The 22,463-nt window shown below is 42.4% G+C and overlaps 1 protein-coding gene across 4 annotated transcripts in view; it reads left to right on the top strand.

Moving 5' to 3' along the window:
• LOC138755087 (ephrin type-A receptor 5-like) overlaps positions 1–22,463 on the top strand; it is a 306,363-nt gene that overhangs the window by 239,154 nt on the left and 44,746 nt on the right. For 3 of the 4 annotated variants that reach the window (XM_069920384.1, XM_069920357.1, XM_069920368.1), the window contains 3 exons: positions 2,722–2,881; positions 5,772–5,874; positions 9,865–9,932. In XM_069920384.1, the coding sequence (XP_069776485.1) occupies positions 2,722–2,881; positions 5,772–5,874; positions 9,865–9,932 (331 nt within the window). Of the gene's footprint in view, positions 1–2,721; positions 2,882–5,771; positions 5,875–8,418; positions 8,716–9,864; positions 9,933–22,463 lie in introns of those variants that run through there. The other variant, XM_069920376.1, reaches the window with a different exon arrangement.

The following is a 22,463-nucleotide window of genomic DNA, read 5'->3' as shown; positions in this document are numbered from 1 at the left end:
AGGGTCAAAAGATCAAAGAGTCAATATCTGTCTTCACTGCCGCCACTCAGAATCCTGAGCACCCCCCTCTCCTATTGTCATTGGGTGGTGGTCTTTGTCTGGATGGGCACTGTTTGTAGATTATGGATGGACAGAGCAACAAGATACCAAGTTGATGTTTATTATCATCTGACTGTACTTGTACAACCAGTTGAAAGTGTGTTTCTCCAGACCACAGTGTTCACCATCACACACACATTATGCAGCATAAAGATGTGGGTCAAAGGTAATGTGTGCTGGATGGAAAGGATCCTCAATAATTCTTTGAGCCCTATTTAAGCAACACTCCCAGAGAATGTCATTATTAGAGGAAAGGGAGACCCCACTGATCTTCTTTGCCATTTGATGATCCTTTGTATTGACTGGTCCGACGTTTTGCAGCTTCCATACCACACAGTGTGCAGCCAGACAGGACACTCTCGTTTATGGTCTTGTAAAATATAATCAAAATGGAGGCTGATAGCCCTCCTCTTTGGAAGGGCATCCACATCCGGCAACAGCTGCTTAGATCACTGACATGCCATATGGAAAATCTGCCTTGTGGCAGGAATAAAATTGAACCAGCAGAGCATTATGGAAGGACGTTCACAAATACTCAGGTTGTACTGGAGCTGGGGTGATACTGGGGCCACTCTCACCGGGATGGAGAGATAGATCAAGTGGTATCCCCACATGCGACTCCTGCAATGGGAGTAAATGGGAGAGACTGGGACCATAGGGCACAACCTCAGAATAAAAGGACCTCTCTCCTACCCTGACATTACACCAACTCTCTCTCTCCTCCCCACTCTCAGTCCTGATGAAGGGTTCCAGCCCATAACATTGACAAAACTTATTCTCGCCCTGATGCTGCTCGACCTGTTGAGTTCATCCAGCAGATTGCTTTTTGTTCCACATTCCCACATCTGCAGTCTCTCCTGTGTGTCCCCAGTTTTCATGTAACATCCAGTAAAATAAACTATAGTGCGAGTTGCTAATTAAATACAAGAGGAGTGAATGTGTACTCCCATTGGATCAGTGGGATCAGGATACACTATTGAGCATAGCAGCTTCATGGAACATCAAAGGATGTCCCTTTAAAACAGAGATGAGGAGAAATTTCTTCAGCCAGAGGGTGGTGAACCTCTGGAATTCATTGCCACGGATGGCTGTGGAGGCCATCATTGGGTAGATTTACAGCAAAGGTTGATAGATTCTTGATTGGGAATGGTATCAAATGATAGAGGGAGAGGCAGGAGAATGAGATTGAAAGAATAAAATACATCAGCTATAATTTGAATGGTTGAACAGACTCGATGGGCTGAATGGCTCCTATATCTTGTGGGAAAAAAAGATATTTGCTGGTTTTGTTAAAACACCAAAATCTCAGTTTGACCAGTGTCTCAATTCATCTCGTTCATCATACTTTTACTGAATGGTCTTCCATGAATTTAAAATCCAAAACTGCGCAGAAGTGCAATGAATTTTCTTTGCGATGCCTGGATAGCACGGAAAAATAAGCTTTTCACTGTGTCTTAGTATAGGTGACAATGAACTAAACTCTTTGCACAGTGTGCCTGCTGAGTCTGGGCCTTTGGCCTTGTGATCAGAAGGCAGGGACAGGTCACAGTGAAGCAAGGCACAGGGAAGTTCCTTGGGAGAGGGTCATAAATCAGCAGTAGGATTGGGGACAGAAAATGAGGAATTAGCATGTGGCAACCAAGCTACCTCATGAAAGATAAATGAGGAAGAAGAAATGATTACCAGGAATGGTGTTGACTGGGGTGTGATTGCTTCTTGATATGCCATCAATTATTTATTACAGGTACACAATCCTTAGGGATTGTTCCTTAGGGAACAGTGTGTTCTGAATTTCAGATTTTTCCAGATTTTGGAAAGTCAGATTTAAGCCCACCTGAATTGTGCTGCCGTCTCTACTTCCCACCCCCCTTCCAACGCGCTGCCATCTCCCCCCAACCCCCTTGGCCGCCCGAGTTGAGCTGCTGGTCCCCCCCTTGCCCGCCCGACTCCCGCTGCTGGTCTCTCCCCCTCGCCCGCCCAACTCGCACTGCCAGTCTCTCCCCCTTGCCCACCCGACTCGTGCTGCCGGTCTCTCGCCCCACTTGCCAGATTTTGGAGCTTTCTGGATTTTAGATGTCCGGATAAAGGATTGTGTACCTGTATTGTTGATTTATTTTTTAAATTTTCACAACACACCACAGTAGAAGGCCCTTCTGGTGCATGAAACCCGCGCTGCCCAATCCACCCAACTAACCTACCAACCCCATATGTTTTAAAACGTGGGAGGAAACCAGAACACCTTAGGAAAACCTACACAGAGACGAGGAGAATGTACAAAGTCTTGACAGACAGTGGCAGATACGAACCCGGGTCGCTGGCACTGAAATAGCATTGCGCTAACTGCTACGCCAACCGTGCCATGTTGAGGAGACCAAAAATTGTTTTGAATATAATAAAGAGCCCTGAAGGAATAGTCGGTGCTGTGAAGAAAATACCTACTCAATTACTGTTAAAGAAATGTTCTCCGCAATGCTATTGTTCTCCAGTGAGTTTGGAAGCTTTGCTGGTGTACTAATTAGAATAGCATTCAGCAAGCTCAATGTCAGTATAAAGTTACAGCAGATTCTGTGTTCATTGTGCATCCCATTATGTCATCACTTGTGTATTCCATTACCTCCCAAGGACCAGGAGATCAGCTACACCATCATTAAATCCAAAGAGACCGAGATAGTGGTTGATGGTCTGAAACCCACCACAGTATACATCTTCCAGATCCGAGCACGCACTGCCGCAGGATATGGGGGCTATAGTCGGAAATTTGAATTTGAAACCAGCCCTGTCTGTAAGTTATTTTAACTTTCTGTTAAGCTTGACAGTTCCCAAAATAAAATCTTTGCTGATGAATGTAGACTGGGTATTCTCTGCAGTCTCTGGTGTTCTCTTAACATTCAGGAAATCCCTTCCTGGACTATAAATGGACAGTGAAATCATCCACTGTTGAACAAAAGCCCAGGTACAAAGATTAAATATCTAACCTAAGGAGATTGTCACTTTAAACATTCATTTACTAATTGGTGAGAGAAATGTGAGGGTGGTAATAAATAGACAAAAGTGGTTCCTCCAATGAGAACTGAGAAATGGGGCTATTTATATAAGGCTTCATGTCAAGTTGTGTTAAAGTCAAAACACAAAATTGCTGTTCTCAGAGAATCCATGGGAGGTAAAGATATGTAACCAAATTTCTAGATTTGAGCCCTTCAAGCTATGAGTGAAAAGGCAGCATGCATCTGAATTAAAAGAAGGAAAGAAAGGGGAGGGAGAGGAGCACAGTCAGAAAGGGGATCATTAGATGGGTGGGAAGACCAGAGAGGAATTGTGAGAATTGATTGTGGGAGGGGGTGGCACTGAATTCTGGAGGAAAGGAACTGGAGGTAAAAGGAAAGAGAGCAAGAGAGAGAAACAGACAGAGCTAGAGGAAAGGAGAAATAAAGATGATAAATGAGGGTTGGGGGCTAATGGAAACAGCAGAAGTTAATGTTAGCATTTGGCTGTGAAAACAAGTCCAAGTGAGTATGTTTGGGATCATTCCAATCACCTTATTCAACTGAGAATTTCATTTTGCTCAAGTGCATCAGAATCCAGGTATTCTAGTGATCGGTCAGTTTTAGGGTACACAAAGACACTGTTGGGTGCTTGTGCATGGTGGAGAGAGACCTAGCTTCAGTCACAGCTGTCTAGGGTCCTGGTGCTCTGCTTCATGTTAGGGACAGCAGGTGGGAGATAAATAGGTCCTCACACAAAAGATTAATCAAGCCAGTGGCGCATCGGGGACTCATGGCCATTTGTTGTGGAGGGGACACATGCAGCGATACTTCGATTGTTCAAGATACCCTAGGCATCATGTGCATCAGATTAAGTCTTACAGTTGCTTTTAGAGTCATAACAAGGGCAAGCAGAAACTCTGAAGGTGGGTAATCTATAAGAGGATTCAAGATTCCTTTATTGTACGGAACATATTACTCAAAATTGCCTTCTGGCTGCTGTATGGCAGACAAAGAGTCACCATTGGTGTTACCCAGCATCCCTTACAGTACATGAAAAAGAGAAGCAAAAGAGGGATCCTTAAAGTCACTGAATGTTCGTGGATTCACGTCCAGCGCTCCTGTTGCCTCAGAAGCAGCACAGACTCCTGTTCGATCCTTCAGCAACCTGAGCTCAGAATCCAAATCTTCAACACAATCAGGAAGTGTTCAGTGCATTGGGTCCTCTGGAAGCCCTCCTAGCTGTCTCCACCCTCTCAAATCCCAGCTCTGATGCCTGGTTCCCATGAGCCAGTCTCCAGCAACCCTTGCATGATAGAAAGTCACGCGCAGCCTGTGTGTGTCCCTCAGCTGCTGAGCCCTATGCTGCTCTTCCGCCATGGTTACCATCCTGTAGGCTCATCTTCCCTGCTTCTCCTCAACTTGGGGGATGGAGGGGTAGGCTGATCTCCCTGTTTCTGCTGCTCCTCGGAGTCTGCAACCCCTTATAGCAACTTCAGAGCACAGACACTGCCATTTTAGGCTGAGAGCTATGACTATATTACATTCAATTCTCTTTTAAGTTGTTCAGTCCCATTTTTTCTCCTGCATTCAAGTGGATAGCCTATGTTGTGCAAGCTTGCAAAACTGAATCACCTGCACACATCTAGATGTAATACACAGGGCAGCACAGTTGGCTTCGTGGTTAGCACAACACCTTTACAGCGTCAGCAATCAGGACTGGACGTGGGATTGAATCCCACACTGTCTGTAAAGAGTTTGTATGTTCTCCCCGTGTCTGTGTGGTTTTTTCTGGGGGCTCCCTTCAAAAATATACCGGAGTTTAGTTTAATGGAGTGTAAATTGGGTGGCATGGTCCCACGCTGTCTGTAAGGAGTTTGTATGTTCTCCCCATGTCTGCGTGGGTTTTCTCCAGGGCCTCCCTTCAAAAATATACCGGAGTATAGTTTAATGGGGTGTAAGTTGGGTGGCATGGACCCATAGGGCCGAATTGGCCTGTATGCCTAAATTAAAAAAAAAAATTATGACATTGTGAATGCTTGGGATTTCAAGCCTCATGTCTGGAAACCAAATGATTATTTGATGAAGAATAAAAGAAGGAATGAATGTAGGAACAATGTTAATGGTAGATGATGGTCTCAATGGCCTAAAGAGCCTGTTTCTGTGATAAATCTCTCTCAGATATAACACACCACCACCATTGCAATCAAGTACTCTGTGATGTGTCTAAAATGTATACATCTTATCCATGATCTAGAATTTTCTTCTGGCAAGAGTGTAAATTATTCTATTCCCTACAAATCTTCATAGCTTTGAGCATGTCCAAACTGTATCCACATTCTCATAATAGTGAGTTTATTGTCATATATGTTGCACAAAGCACAAATGTACCAACATTTTTCCTTGCCACAGCTGAACAAGTATTTGTAAAAGTACAGTATAATACACTGCTTAATTGAATTAGAAAGGCAATAAGTACAGAAAATAGATTGATAATAAATATTAACAGTAACTCCAGTGCAAAAAAAATGTGGCCTCACAATAGTAGAGGCAGTTCTTTTGTGGGGATGGAACAGTCCTTGATTAATGTATCAAGGTATGTGGGGGGGGGGGGGTGGGTTCAAGAAGGTGATGGTGGTTGAGAGGCAAGATTGGTCTTGTGAGATTTGCTGTGTTCTGTGATGTTTTCAGCCTTGCCTGCGGGTGACCAGAGTCAGATGCCGATCATTGGGGTTTCTGTGACAGTGGGTATGATCCTGGTGGCTGTGGTGTCTGGCCTGCTGCTCAGTGGAAGGTATGGAAATGATCTCATTCATCCCTGACCAAAGTGAACATAGTTGACATTTACCAAGCATAGCTGAAAAATTATCAAACACCTATCAAGCATCTGCAGTCTTTGTGTTTCTCTATCAAATATCTTTGTTGCTTAAGTTTATTTTGAGGAAAAAATGTTGCCAATGACCAATTTCAAAGAAAAGTAATTACCCTGAAATGTATTTGCCTTTTTTTTGAGATTCCACTCACAAAAGGAACAGATTAATGTTTGTATGGGTGGATTCTAGTTGAGCACCTGTTTCCACACTGTTATACTTCCTATGATAACCAAAGTCTTCCACATAATCGTCCTGCTGGTGATTCAGTTCCTCAAATTAACATGAAGAGCAAGAAAGTTTGGGTTTCCCAAATGCATTGACTTCGGTCCCCACTGCACTGAGTCTAACTTATAACTGTTCAATGGATCGCCTCTCCAAACAGGTTGTGCATTTGGACTAGTTATTGACTGGTTTCAACTGCAAGCACTTCAACATGCTGGATGTATGAGCAATGATGGAAATCCTCCAGGAAAAGAAATGGGGGAAATCAACAAGCTGAGCCAATAACCCAGGATGGACGACTGATACACTCCGAGAAATCAAGTTACCTGAAGTGGCAGAATTCAAGAAGGTTGCAAAGTGTTCAGAGTGTGCTGCTCCTTGAGCTTGTGTTAGCTCTCATCATCTCAGTGGAGAAGGCCACAGACAGAGAGTGGTATGATCAATACATGTTTAGGAATCCAAATTGAGATTTACTTTGGTTCTAGGAAACTCGTGATCTGAAAACGGACAGAATATTAGTTCCAATATTTGCATTGGTCAGCCAGAGTATTTGTCAAATGTTTTCCCAAATCACCTCCGCACTGTCATTCTGCTTGATCTCACCATTCATGGAAACCAAAGGGCATAGGTCAATAAATGTTACATACAGCTGTGGTGATGTAACCGATATAAACCTTCATGAAAAGACTTATAACTGGAGAAAATTACATTGAGAAATGCTCAATAGAGTAAGGTGCATGCAACAAGTTAAATTAGATGCTGATACAGGCACTCAATTAAGGACTTATTATTTCTAAAATTCACTGCTGAACTGCAAAGTGAGCAGCGATATCATTCACACACACTACAGGAGGTAGTGCTGTGTGCCCGTGGTTGTGCTCCATTCAAGCTGATGCCAGTGATCACAGGGACCCTGATCTTAAAACCCAGATGTAAGATGGAATGTTAGTTCCCTTTCTCTAAGTTGGTAAAAATAGTTGATTCTCCTGCAATTAAGCAATCTATGGGAGGATCTCAGCCGGTCGAGCAGCATCAGCGACCAAAATGAATGGTTGACCATTTGGGTCCGGACCCTTCATCAAGACCTTCCTTTTTCTCCCTCTGGTGCTGCTCGACCTGCTGAGTTCCTCCGACAGAGTGTGTTTGGATTCAGATTCCAGCGTCTGGAGTCTCCTATGTGTCCCATGATTTTCTTGCAAAATTGCTGGAGATTTGAGCAAGGAGAAGAGACTGGAGGATCCACTTAACGATACAAACAGGGCTCTTGCACTACACAAGCACTGCCCCAGCCACCGTCTACCTCCCTTATAATGGGCGCTAACTGGACATTATTTCCTGGAGCGCATTATTTCCAGCAGACACACGCTTATTTATGATGTTTGCACTCTGTTGGTATGTTTAGCTAAAGAATATTTGGATTCATACTCTCTGGTTACTGCAAGAATTGAAATATTCAGGCAGCTCAAGGCTGGTGTACTGCATTTCTTTCAATCGGAGGGAGTTAGCCACACATTGTAATCCAACATCAATTTTTGACCCTTTAAATGATAATCTCTACACCTGCATGGTTGACTGCTGATGTTGAATACCTTGTACACTTATTAATCTCTTCTGCTTGGGAGTTAATCCTTGTGATAATGAATACCACATTTCTCCCATGTTCAGTGACTGAAACTTCTGAGGCATGTCTTTTTATCCCTGCCATGTATAAGATAGAAGAATGTTGGTTCATTAAGTTAATGCCAAAACATTGCATATTTATCAGCTAAAATTTTAAATATTTCTATTTCTCAACAGCAATGTAGCAGCAGTATTCCTTCTCCATCTTTCGAGCAGGTCTATTTCCAATTAATCCTGTGCTATGTCTTTCTTTCTGCATCTCAACTGTCCATCAGCTTGGTTTATTGTGGGCTGATCATAAAACTGCAGAAGTGAATGCTTCGAGACACAACGAAATATCCATTTATGATCTCAGAGAGACTCATTGAAACGGTTCATTTCTGAGAGTGTTTTTTTGCAATCCAATAACAGAGAGCAAAGAAGCAATAAAACAAAAGTGCACCAGGTGTTGATTACAGGAAAATGGAATAAAACAGATGGACTAACAATTCCCAAAATATAGGTTACGCAGAAAAATGTGAGCTTAGTTGTTGTCCTTCATGCAATGCAGTGGATACTGAACTGGAATGTTAAGATGGTTGAGTGACAGATGGATTGATTTGTGGGTAATTTTGCACTTACAGATTGCAAGCCTTTCCTGTGGCTGTACCCAGAAACACTGATGATATCCGAAAACTTCCCACTGAAATGGTTTTCCTTTTGCAGGAACAGGATGTTGACTTTAATTGATGCCCTGCCTATAGAATAAATTTGACTGATTCACCAGACATATGAATCTTGTGTTTCATTGTTTCGACATTCTAAACAAATCTTTTATGAGCACGGTATTGCAGCGACAAATGTTTTTTAACGTGGTGCTTATCTTTTAAAAGTTTTCCTTTGTGGGTGGGGAAGGGAGAGGGGGAGCTCATCATGTATCCTTTTCCCTAAGTGTCTCTGACCTTTGTCTGCAGAGTGACTGATGGCTTATGATCCACTCTCCCTCTCTCCTCTTCCAATAATTAATAATAGATTTAATGGAACAGATATTAATGATCCTCAATGAACTAATTTAGCCTTTTTAAACTTTTGCTGCCTTCCAATGTAATATAGAATGCACCAAGTAATATGTAATCATGAATCACTGTGATAAATGAAGTGAAATAATTCAGAAGAGTCATTTATCTTGTTGGATTAGAAATGAAAGGTTCAGGTGGTAATTCATCATACACCTGGTCCAATAAAGTTTGTTTCGAATGGCTTTACTTCTCTTATTATCTTCTATGCTATCTAATTGCCAACTTCATTAAGCCTGTGGGGAAAAAAAAATCTCATGCATGTAATTATAATAGAAACAAATATGTGATATCGACCAGCTTTACTGTATGGTTTATAAAACCTACATCTTTGCAACTTTTGAAGAAATAATACCACATTGACATTTCTATTTGATCATCTCATATAACAAGGCCTTTTATAAAAATGTAGTTCACATTTTTAATGAGCTGTCAGCGAGCTCGATTTAGGGGCAATAGGACAGCGGGATAATAGCTCAGCACAGACTTGATGGGCTGAAGGGCCTGCTTCTTAGCTGTAGTGCTCTGTGGTTCAATGGTTCTAATTATAATTTCATATATGGATAGGCAATAAAATCATCCTTATTCTCTGAAACCTCAGAAATAAAAGAAGTCCCAAAATAATTGATTTGAAACAGGAGAGAACCTCAGTGTTTGACCTTCAAGTGAAATGTTTGGTCCATGCTCTGTGAATAAAGACTAAACAGAGAGCAGCGACATTCCATCTCTGCTGTGAGTTTATGTTGCTGTAAAGATTTTGTTGTGTGTGCTCACTGACATGAATTTTACTGGTGAGGATATGTTTCGAGTGTGGCTATGATTTCTTAAACAGCTGCAGCTTTTTACACAGAAGGATCTCCTGAGACCCCTCTGTGGCTGACTTTGACATTAAAATCCAGATTGATAAAACGAGAAGGGGTTTGATTGCAAATGCTACCCGCATCTAGTTTTTGTCCGAAGTAGGAATGGAACTGCGAAATGGATAATTGATGAATGTTGTTTGCTTTAAACCAGGCGATGTGGGTACAGTAAAGCAAAGCAGGATCCGGAAGAGGAGAAGATGCACTTCCACAATGGTCACAGTGAGTCAAATATTAGCTAGCTACAGTGTGAATTACAGGGCTGAGGGAGAGAGAGAAAAAAAATGACATCTGGAGAAGTTCATTTAAAGTTCAACACCATGCATTTGGCTTCAAATGAAAGAAACAGTTCTATTCTTTCAGAGTATCTGCTGACTTTAAAAGGATTTTTTTTTAACAGCTTGTGGATGGCATGTCAGAATAATTCTTGTGTCACAGAATAATCCTATCCTGGTGTGGTACTGAAATCTTTATAGTGAGCAAATCAGGAGCTGCAGTGCTGGTAAAGCATATTCTATTCAGGGTGTGCTTGTGTGACTGAAGTTTGGTTCTCCAGCTACAAAGATGCGGGCTTAATTCCAATTCCAATGCATGTGTCACAGTCAAAAGTCAAGCTGAGGCTTCAACTCATAAACTCTGAAATACTGTTAGCAGTTCCAACATAAATCTTGCTGCCACAATAGCAACAATTTGCTTGAAAACAATCCCAAATAAGATGAGAGTAGTTTTGCAAGAAGGTTTATTGCCTGAGCTTCCATGGAGGTCCTTTCTCATCGAACACCAGACAATGTATGCTGCAACTCCAAATAAGGCACTGGATCCAGGAGTAGACTTCTGAAAAAGTGTCTCATTGTGTTTTTAAGCATTGCTCTTTATGATCTACATCTTTAACCATCTTCTGGAGGGCAGAAAACTGGGATGAGATACCATGCTCTGCACCTAACACATATCCAATAGACTGTTAAGGCCCTTAAATAAAGGCGTGTTTATTAATACCAACAAATAAACGGGGAAGCACGGTTAATGCGGCAGTTACAGCACCAGTGTCCCGGATTCAAATCCGTCACTGTCTGTAAGGAGCTTGTACGTTCTACCTGTGTCTGCATGGGTTTCCTCTGGGTGCTCCAGTTTCCTCCCAACCTTCAAAGACTTTCGGGGCTTGTAGGTTAATTGGTGTACTTGGGTGGCACAGGCTCGTGGGCCAGAAGAGCCTGTTACCATGATGTATTTCTCAATTAAGAAAAAAAATAATGATTATGGTTATCTCCCTTTTGGATATATCAGCACCAGATGTTCCAGGTCCCGAATGAACAGGTACACTTTCCCATGACTCTGTTTTTTAGCTATAGCAGATAGCTATACATCTGGAACAGATAACAACTGGCAGAAATGGCAGTCAGTGATACAGTCAGAAAGAAAGAGTGAGTTAGCTGGAGAATTGAGTGTGGAAGGCTGCCACAGGCCCATATGGAAGATGAGGTGTTGGTCCTCGAGCTTATATTGGTCCTCATTGTGCAGGGGCAAGGACAAAGAGATCAGAGTGGAAGTGGGAGTGGAGAACCGAGGAGATGGGCAGCAGGAAACTTAGGGTCACTCCTGAAGACTGAGTGCAGAGGGGTTCCCAGTGAGGTTGTTTGGTTTTTCTGATGTGCAGAGGCTATATAAAATGCATAAGCACTGTTTGCAGTTTAAACCACTCATTCATGATTACTGAGTGAAAACAGAATGCTAGTGAAACTCAACAGGAAAAACAGTGTCCTTTATACAGCAAAGATAAAGGTACAAACCAATGTTTTGGGCTTGAGCCCTTCATCAAGGTATGGACAAAATGTAGGCAGGTGCTTTAAAAAAATGATAGGGTAAGGGGCAGAGGGAGAAACACAGATGTCGCAGGCAGGAGGTAATAGGTGGATAAGGGAGGGAGGGCACACCAGTAAATAGGAGGAGGGAGATGGCTCTGTGAATGGAGAGGGAAGGGGTGGAGAGCTGGAGGAAGGGCACAGGAAAAGAGAAGGGAGGGAGAATGGGGAGTAGGCTAGCAGAAATCATAGAAGTCGATGGTATTGCCATCTGGTTGGAGTGTGCCCAGTTAGAAAATTAGGTGTGCTCCTCCAATTTACAGGTGCTCTTCATTTGAAAGTACACGAGGCCATGGATGGACATGTCAGCATGGGAGTGAGGCGCAGAATTGAAATGGTTGGCCACTGGGAGATCCCTGTCACTGATGCAGACAGAGTGAAAGGGTTCAGCAATCTCCCAGTCTGCACCCAATCTCTCCGATGTAGAGGAGGCCACTACAGGAGCACTGGATGCATTAGGTGACTCCTGCGGATACACAGGTGTGGCCTCATTTGAAATGACTGTTTGGGGCCCTGAATGGTGGTGAGGGTGGAGGCACTTCCTGTGGGTGCAAGGAAAGGTGCCAAGGGGGTGATTAATAGGAAGGGATGAGTAGATGATGGAGTCACAGAGGAAGCGGTCTCCGGGGAAGGTGGAGAGGGGAGGAGAAGGGAAGATATTTCTGGTGGTGGGAACACTTTGCAGGTGGCAGAAATTATTGGATGCAGAGCCTGGTTTGGTGGTAGGTGAGGATAAGGGGAATCTGTTTTTGTTGCATATGGGGGCAGAGGGGGCCAGGGCAGATGAATGGGAGATGGAGGAGATGTGGGTGAAGGCTGAGTTGATGGTGGTGGAGGGGAAGCCACATTTTTGGAAAAAGGAGAACATGCCAGATTATCTAGACCTCACCTTGGGAACAGATGTGACAGAGATGGAGAAATTGAGAGAAAGGGACAGAATCCTTGCAGGGTGTAAAGAAGGGTAGTCGAGGTAGTTGTGTGTGTTGATAGATTTATAAAAAATGTCTGTGGAAAGCTTGTCTCCCAAATGGAGACAGAGAGATCAAGAAAGGGGAGATGGTCACTGGAGGTGGACTAAGTGAATTTGAGGTCTAGGTGAAAGTTGGCAACTAAGTGAATGAAGTTGACGAGCTTATCATGGGTCTATGAGACAGCACCAACTGAGTACAAGGTCAATGGTGCAGTCATAAAGATATTTCACCTTTCATGCTAAAATTCCTTTTATTTTATCCACTTAGATACTCACTTTTCATTTTACTGGTGTTTATAGACTTTCACAAAAAATGTGATGCTGAGGCAAGCCATGATCTTATGTTCCCTGATCTATTTTCGCATCTAGCTATATCTCCATTCATCAAACAATGATTTGATTGAATCATATATGATGATGTAATCCTGTTTTGTTTGCTATCTGGGAATTTCCCAGTCTGATATCCTGTGGAAATGTGTCTTCTCTCTTTCTCTCTCCTTCTCTTTCTCTCTCAATTTATTGTTGCAGCCTCTTTCCTTCCTTTCAAAAATATCAAACTCTGATTAAGTTTATTTTTATCTGCAGTCTAATGTTATTGCCAACACTCAACAAAAACATGAAATAAAATGGATTACTCTCTGATTGTAATTTGTCCTTATTTTTGCACGAGTTAAGGAAAATATTGATTGGGGTTCTCGCCTTGATTCATTTGTGTGCTACAAAGTTATTGGGCAAAGGTTATTGAACATACTGTAGGTGGGAATGTGGAGAATGTGGATTCAATCAGATCAGCCATAATCATGGTAGTACAGGTTAGAGAGTCTGGGAGGTCTCCTCTACTTCTAATCCATATGTTCATCTGTTTGTAGATAATGCCTGCTGCAGGAAATCCAGGACAGTAATTCACCGCAGTAATGAGAGTGTGGTGCTAGTTCAGATAAAGTTTCTTTTGCTTTCTCAGGTGGATGGAAAATATCCCACCAAGTTCTCCTGGGCTCTGGTCAATCTTTATTTCTTTCACTTTCGGTCTAGAATTTCTGATCGTTAATTCATTTTGCTGTGTGTGAGACCTTGTTGTGGACAAACCAGATGTGAGTGCTCCTGTTTCATTGCAAAGTGCTGATCTGGAGACTAAGATCACCTGACAGGCACAACCTCTTTTGTCCAAATCACCTGCTGGTAAAATTTTGTTCTCAATTTTCAGCTTTAATGTAAACATATGTTTTAAGAAGTTCAATGTTGTCCGGGAGAAAACGTATTCTAAATGAGTGATGAGAAAATTCTAAACATACTCAAGCAAGCTGGTGCTTTGCTTCCATCAAGGCCAGAGTCTGAATTTAGACTGAGAGAGAGAGATGATTGTTTCACGTCCTACCTTCACACTGAGGGCATTCTGAAGCACTTTACATTCAAAGAGCAACTTCCATGAAATACTGTTGGAAATATGGCCACCACTCAGGGGTCCCTCACAAGTACAAATCTGATATTGACTGAATATTTAGTTTTTTTAACTTTATTTTTTAAATTAGTGTAGGATGGGCATCTGTAATAACCCCTTGTTCTCGTACTGTCTCCTGATGTATCATCCTAAATGTTCTCTCAACCCTCGTCTAATGCAGGGCATTGAAAACATAAATCTCTTTTTTTTAGAATCCTCTGTGTGTTATTCTTAATTTCAGAACTCCTCAACTTCACACACACATTGCCAAGGACGCACTTTAAGTTGCTGGCCACGCAACATATTTGCAACATGATCTGCTCTTGTTTTGATCTCCTTCAAATGTGTGTTACCCCCTTCCTTCAGCATTTCAGATACCCAGCATTCATAACTGGACGATTATCCTTGAACCTAATTACTAATCAGTCATTCTAAAATCTGCATTGCCCAATTTAAAATGAAAAATATGATCTCTTAGTTGAATGTAATTTAACTACTTTTCAATAAATGTTGGTTAGTTCAACCTTTCATAAGATTATCTTTGCATTTTATAATTCTTCTCCTGGCTCCTTCAAATATTGGAAACGGTGCTTTCAGGAGGTTACCTGAGCAACTCCATCCTGACGTTATCCTCACTCCCAATACGCACACACTTATGCATACTCTCTCTCTGAGGAAATTTTGAACATTTGAATCTCATTGCGAACCCTTGATAAGCCCTGTATCTTGAGTGGATTGAGATTGTGCCTCATTGATGGCATGGGACAACTCAGTATTGACTCCAGTACCATAGAACATAACAGCACAGAAACAGGCCCTTCGGACCTTCTAGTCCAGTGGATTTTGAACATTTTCTTTCCACTCACATACCACCTTAAGTAATCTCTATACCATCGGTGCTCTGTGATTATTAAGGGATTACTTGAGGTAGTATGTGAGTGGGAAAGGAAGGTTGAGAATCGCTGCTCTAGACCCAATTGTTATTGAAATATTTTGCTTGAGAAAAATTGTCATTGGCCTATTTTCTTTGGAGTTATGAAACCATGCACATAACGAGTCAATTAGGTATGATTAAAACAGTGGTGTTCAACCTTATTTTTTCACCCACATACCACCTTACTAATCACAGAGCACCTATGGCATAGGGATTACTTAAAGTGGTAGGTGAGTGGAAGAAATGTTTGAAAACCACTGTTCTTGTCTGTGCCAAACCATTGTTTTGCCTAGTCCCACTGACCTGCACCCAGTCCATAGTCCTCCATACCGTTTCCGTCCATGTACTTGTCCAAATTTTTCTTAAATGTTAAAATCAAACCCACATTCATCACTTCAGCTGACAGCTCATTCCACACTCCCACCACTCTCTGTGTGAAGAGGTTCCCCCCTCATGTTCCCTGTAAACTTTACCCCTTTCACTCTTTAAACCATGTCCTCTGGTTTATATCTCACATACCCACAATGGAAAAACCCTATCAACATTTACTCTGTCTATCCCCCTCATAATTTTAAATACCTCTTTCAAATCTCCCCTCATTCTTCTGCATTCCAGGGAATAAAGTCCTAACCTGTTTACTCTTTCTCTGTAGCTCAATTCCTAAAGTCTGGGCAGCATTCTAGTAAATCTTCTCCATACTCTATCTCATTGCACATTTGGCCTCACCAATGTCTTATGCAAATTTACCATAACACAGGGACAGCGCCAGAACTTATTTTAGAGGGGAGCATTAGTAAGTTAGAGCAGGAGTGCTGGGAGGATCAACTTGTTGTGGGGTGGGGGGGCTTTCTGGGAGGATCCGACTTGTGACATGGTGGGGGATTGCTGGCTGGATCTGACCTGTCAACAGGGTGGGGGGGGGGGGGCAGGAATATACCTGACTTTGATGTCATCCCTCCAATGTAAGATAGGAGTGTGCTCTTTTGATTGCATCAAGCATCACTAGATGCTATTGGCGCTTGACACACGCTAGTGACGTGGTTGGGGATGGGAGGAGTTGCTCGCATGCATCAACCTAGACACTATAGACACTACTGACGTGGGAGGGAGTGGGTTAGGTCTGAAGGCCAGGGATGTTCTTGACCATATGGAGGGGGGGAAACCACCTCATTTGGGGGTCAATGCCTGCAGATGCTCCCCCCACCACTTGGCAGCGACCCTACCATGACATCCCAACTCCTATATTCAATACTTTGATTTATGAAGTCCAATATGACAAAAGCTCTCATTACAACCCTGTCCACCTGGAACACCACTTTCAGGGAATTATGTACCATTTACCGTGTATGTTCTTTCTTGGCTTGTCTTTCCAAAATGCACAGTTTCATATGTTCAGATCAAAGTTGGTTGTAACCGACTGTTGTTCCCTTATCATTGATGAACCAGTATTCCAACAGAATTAATGGGATCATAGAGATGGCTTAAGCTAGAGAAGGTTGGCTTAAATAAAGAGGAGGGAGATTTAAAGGAGATCTGTTGGGAAAATAGCTCAGCTGTGGAAATACCATGCTATGATGACCCAGTAGCCACAGTGACAGGGCTGAGGATTAAAGTTCTTTAGTCTCGTCAGATCCAACAGCACCCAAATAAATGGCAACAGTGGGTGGCAAATGGACAACAGCATCTGTGGAGGCAAAGGATGAAAGATGATACAACATGGCTGAGAGGTAAGAGGACAGATTGCCAGGAGATAGCAGCACATGGTGGGGAAGGTGGAATGGAGGCAAGTAGGTGATTGGGGGAACCAGATGGGGTAGGATATGATGGGCAGATGGAACCAGGTTGTGGGGGAGGGGGTTGAACAAAGGAAACAGGGTGGACACACGTGAAAGTGTGGAAGGATAACTTGCCTGTGGATTGCCTGAAATGCAATAAGGAAGGAGTAAAGTGATAGGTCATTGGATATAGTGTTGGTTCAGTTGGTTGAACAAAATATGTAGGCCAAGGTTCCATGTTCTTTTTGAATTGCACTCTGTCCATCAATAACCTTGTACCAGACTGTGAAGTTTGTGCTTTTGGATCCTTTGATATATATGGTAGTACCAAGTCTGTGTATGATATATATGGTAGTACCAAGACTGTGTAAATTGCCCTCAAACAGCCCTTTCAAGTTCTAACTGTCCTCATTCTGGTTGAATTCACATACTGCCAGTGAATGGACAGCAGCCACTGAAGGTGTGGGAGATCTTTACTCTCCTGTTCCTATAAACTCTCCTTGCTCCCATTCCACTAAAATATCAAATTCTGAAACGTGGCACGGTGTTAGTGTGGGGGATCTGACACAGAAACCACCTTGGACACTATATGTTGCGGCAACAAGAGAGGACTCTACACAGAGGACCACGAGCCAATGGGAATAACAGAGTAAAGCAAGACAGAAGCAATTTACTGCTTCTGTCCCTAAATAGATAGATACTAACCAGCAACAAATGTGATTCTTTGCTCTTTTCAGGATTTTGCCAATTTCCCTTTTATCCAGGCTATTCAGCAACCTTTCCAATAGGCTCTGTGTCCTACCATAGTTTTCCTGGCCCTTGTTCATTAATGGGGCTCAGTAGGATTACATTTTGCCTGTTTGGTGTCTCATTATTTAAACTTAGGCCATTTATAGAATCATGCCTTCTCGCCATTTACATTCCAAGTCAGGAACCATCACTTCAAAATTTCTTCCTCAAATAAAATCCTCCTTTGGGTTGAATTGCTTTGGCTGACTGCTCTTTTTCAATCTGTTTTATTGGTTTTTATAATAAATACAGAACAGGGAATGAAACTGAAAATACAATGTCACATATATCAAAATAAAACTGCAAATTGTATTAACTCAGTCCGCGCCACCCCCCCCCCCCCCCCCACCCCACCCCCCACCACTCCAACTGCACTGGGTGAAGACAGAAAAGTCACAAAAATATATATATACCCACTCCTAACCTACTCTATTAAAAAAAAAGAAAAGTAACCAAAAAAAACTGAGCAGCTTATCCTAAGGGTTACATATATTTTGTAGCTTTTGATTCATACCGTGAAAGGTCACCATGTATCTTCACATTTCACCAATGAATCAAATACATGAAACTATTTTTTTTTAACTTAAACAGGACATAATATGAGAGAACCATTAAAACACTGTTGGAGATCTAGAGTCTTTCCATTTGAATAAGATGGCTCTTCTAGTTAATAACTTAGAGAAGGCCACAACCCTTTGCACAGGTACAGGAAAACGCTCTACATCTAGTTCAATATTACCAAAAAGATATTAAAAATTCTTTCCAATAGATTTCTAAACATGGACAAGATCAAAATATTTGTGTCAATGAAGCAATATCAGATTTGCATCTGTCACAAGTAGGGTTAATATTAGAAAAGATACAAGCCAGTTTATCTTTGGACACAATACACCACTTTGAATTGGAGTAATGAATGTCAGGCGCATATTGAAAATGTATTAACTAATTTAAGAAACTTATCCCATAGATCCTCCAATAAGGAAGGGTCTTGCAAGTTCCAATTCCCAAGCCTGTCGAGTCATGAAGTAATGGACATAATTTCAATAATCTATCATATATAATTCCAATTAATCCTTTCTGAGAAGGATTAAATTCAAAAATATTATCAACTAGATTTGGTGGATATACAAATGGAAAGTCCGGTAATATGGTATTCAAGAAACTTCTAATCTGTAAATATCTAAAAAATGAATATTTGGAGAGTCATATTTACTTGCCAGCTGTGCAGAACACATTAAACAACCTTTCTTAAATAAATTTGCAAAATAAATAGTAACTTTGATTTTCCATATAGAGAATGATTGATCAAGTATTGATGGTCAAAAATAGAGATATCACTAGATAATACAGTTATTTTACATTTAAAATAATCCTAAATTAGAACCAGATTTGCAATGTATGTTTTGAGTTTTGGATTAGATATATCTTTATTGATCTTTGAAAAACTAAATGGAAGAGAGGTACCTGATAAAGAGGCCACTGAATACAGCTGTATAGATTTCAATTCCAAATCTGTCCATGATGGATGATCCAGCAAATCCAAAAAGCCTGACTTCTCTTTCCAAACTTATGAACTTTTAAATTTTTTGGCCTAATCCTTTGGAGTCAAGATTAAAGTACATTTTCTACAAGTCCACAGTGCCTTGTAGTTAAAAGGTTGAAATATACATTGAAATGTAATATACATGATCTACTTCAACTTTTGTCTGCTGTAAAAAAGAGAAACAAAAGAGAGCCCCTTCAGAGACCCTGAGTGTACATGGATTAATCTCCAGCACTCCCACAGACTCTAAACCACAGAGAGTCCAGTTCAAACCATTGGCAGCCCAAACTGCAGATCCAAACTTTTGATACGATCAGTAAATTTTCAGAGCCCAAGGCCCTTCGGGAACCCTTCTTGTCCACATGCACCCTTTTTAATCCTGGTTCCTGTGAGGCAGTCTCCAGCTGCCCACAGCCTGTGTAAATCCTTTGACAGCAATTAGCCTGCAGCCTGCATCCTGCTGACTCCCTTGCCTACAAGTTGGCAACAGCCTTTAACCTGGTCCACTGCAGTGGTCACCTTCCTGCGGAGTTGTCTCCCATGTTTCTTCTTTTCAACAGGGGCTGTTCTCCCCATTTCTTGTTCCCTGTGCCAGTCCACTGCTCCCCAGAGTATGCAACCCCTCAAGGTTCACTGCCAAGCACAGCTGCCTCTATCTTGGGCATAGACTTGTAGTTGCAGTATTTTTAAAAAAAAAAGCCTTGTATGGTTTAACAGGTCATTTAGAGCTTGTATGGAGCCATTAGCATCAGGACTGAGCAGTAGAGCCCTGTGATACAGTGCCTTATCTCCACTTCCTGCTTTCCCAGATCTGCCTCAGTGGCAATGCTGTCATTGTAGCAGCTCCAGCAGTGCTGCCATTTTTTTTCTAATTCCCCCTTAGGCACAATTTATGATTGTACCAAGTCTGCATCTATTGCAAACCTCAGGGAAACTGTGATTAAATTACCGCCAATCCCATGCTTACTTGTCTGTCCAAGGCCTCATGTACAGTCAAATGAAAACCATCCGTAAATTGGAGGAGCAACAGCTGATTTTCCATCTGGGCACACTCCAACTGGACGCATTAGCTTCGACTTCTCCGGTTTTATGCGAACATGCTCACTGTTCTCCCTCCCTCCCCTTTCCCTTTGTCTTCTTCCCTCTAGCTCTCCACCCCTTCCCTCTCCATTCACAGAGCCATCCCTCCTCCCCTCCTTGCTGATGTGTTCGCCCTCCCTCCCCTTTCCCTTTGTCTTCTTCCCTCTAGCTCTCCACCCCTTCCCTCTCCATTCACAGAGCCATCCCTCCTCCCCTACTTGCTGATGTGTTCGCCCTCCCTCCCCTTTCCCTTTGTCTTCTTCCCTCTAGCTCTCCATCCCTTCCCTCTCCATTCACAGAGCCATCCCTCCTCCCCTACTTGCTGATGTGTTCGCCCTCCCTCCCCTTTCCCTTTGTCTTCTTCCCTCTAGCTCTCCACCCCGTCTCTCTCCATTCACAGAGCCATCCCTCCTCCCCTACTTGCTGATGTGTTCGCCCTCCCTCCCCTTTCCCTTTGTCTTCTTCCCTCTAGCTCTCCATCCCTTCCCTCTCCATTCACAGAGCCATCCCTCCTCTCCTACTTGCTGATGTCTCCTCCCTCCCTTATCTATCTATTACCTTCTGCCTGTGGGACCATGTTCTTCTTCCCCCCCGCCACCCCCACCATTTTGTTCTGGTGCCTGCCTACAATTTTTCATGCCTTGTTGAAGGGCTCAAGCTAGAAGCATTGGTTATGTATCATTATCTTTGCTACATAAGGTAACAATGTTTGTCCTGCTGAGTTTCTCCAGCTTTGTATTTTTACCTCCTTTTAAATTCAATAGCAACTTTGGACAAAATTGTTCTTAATAATAAAAACACAATGCGCCAACAAGCTCAATGTCTTCAATAAGAATTAAATTATCCAAGTCTGCACAAGCAGATCCAATGAAATCAATTCAATTCAGAATTTAATGCAGGTGAAAAAAATTTAGTTTATTGTCATGCACATTGCACAATGTGCATGTGCACCAAGATTCTTACTTGCTGCAGCTGCAAAGGTACTTTATTTAAAAATAAATCAACTACAATAGTGTACATAATTAAATTAAAAAGAGACAATGAGTGCAAAAGATAAATATTCGCAGTTATCATGAAACATGATATTGCATGTTTAGTGCATTGATTGATTTCTCCACAGGTGGCTTCTTTTACTTATTACATTGAATGTTATCACAAGATCAGGTTGTATTGGTCATGAAGCTAGATTTCAACCACTGAAAGTCTTTCTGTTTCTAGATTTGTTTCCAGACACGAGAATTCCTATGCTCTCTGTGATCCTCTCCCAACCAATAATGTCCTTAGATCAATGTACACCATCACTTCTACCCCACCGCCAGTCATTTTGTTTTAATTTCTTTAGTTGTAGGGATACAGCACGTGAATAGGCCCTTCCAGCCCATGAGCATGCGCTGCCCAACTACACCCATGTCTCCAATTAACCTACCAACCCTGTTCATCTTTGGAACATGGAGCACCTGGAGGAAACCCATACAGGTCACGGGGGAAACGTACAAACTCTTTACAGACAGCATTGGAATCAAACCTGGGTCACTGGTGCTGTAATGGTGTTGCGCTATCCGCTATGCTAACTGTTTGCTTCTACACGTCCTGGAATATCACCAGACTTGTGAAACAGACACTGGTCAAGCTTTGGAGCACAAGAGGCTACAGATGCTGGAATCTGGAGCTAAAGAAAAACAAGCTGCCTGGGAAGTCAGCAAGTTGAGCAGCATCTGGAGAAGATTGCCAGGTGGGCAAAGTCCATCACTTCTTAGCTACTTCTTAGCTTCTACCTTCCCACCTGTATGACCTCTCACCTGTTAGCCTTTGTTCCTTCCCCTTTCCCCTTCCTCCCTCCTCTCTTCTTCTCTACCCCCTCTCCCCACCTTTTTATTCAGATGCCTGATTGATTCCTGATGAAGGATCCAGACCCAAAATGTTGGTTACCTTTTCATTCCTACGGTCGCTGCATGACCTGCTAAGTATTTTGTGTCTGAACAGTTCATATTTAACCACGGTATGTGAGTCTCGGTGATTTTAAAACAGCAGGACTTTTCTCCAGAGAAACGGTGACCTGCTTAGACAGTAGGATGGAAATGCCAAAGAGGTGAGGTGGAGAAAAGTTTGCAATATCTTCCTCCTTACAGTTCCTGTCTTTGCTGGGTGGAATCACCAGCCTGGCCAACTCCAAGAGAAGGGAATGTTGAAAGCTTCCTAGAATAGATGCAATTCAGGATGCTATTGAGATCCTGGAAGCCATACATCAGGAGCAGAACAAGCAGTGGATGGCAGACAGATAGCACCTCTACCCACACAACAGGCACTTCTTGCCCCATCTGGGTAAGGGTCTCTGGTTCCTGTACTGGCCACAATGGCCACCTAA

Source organism: Narcine bancroftii, chromosome 1 (genome assembly GCF_036971445.1).
Source record: "Narcine bancroftii isolate sNarBan1 chromosome 1, sNarBan1.hap1, whole genome shotgun sequence".
NCBI lineage: Eukaryota > Metazoa > Chordata > Chondrichthyes > Torpediniformes > Narcinidae > Narcine > Narcine bancroftii.
Note: the sequence above shows the minus strand (reverse complement) of the source record. Positions and strands in the feature narration are given on the sequence as shown.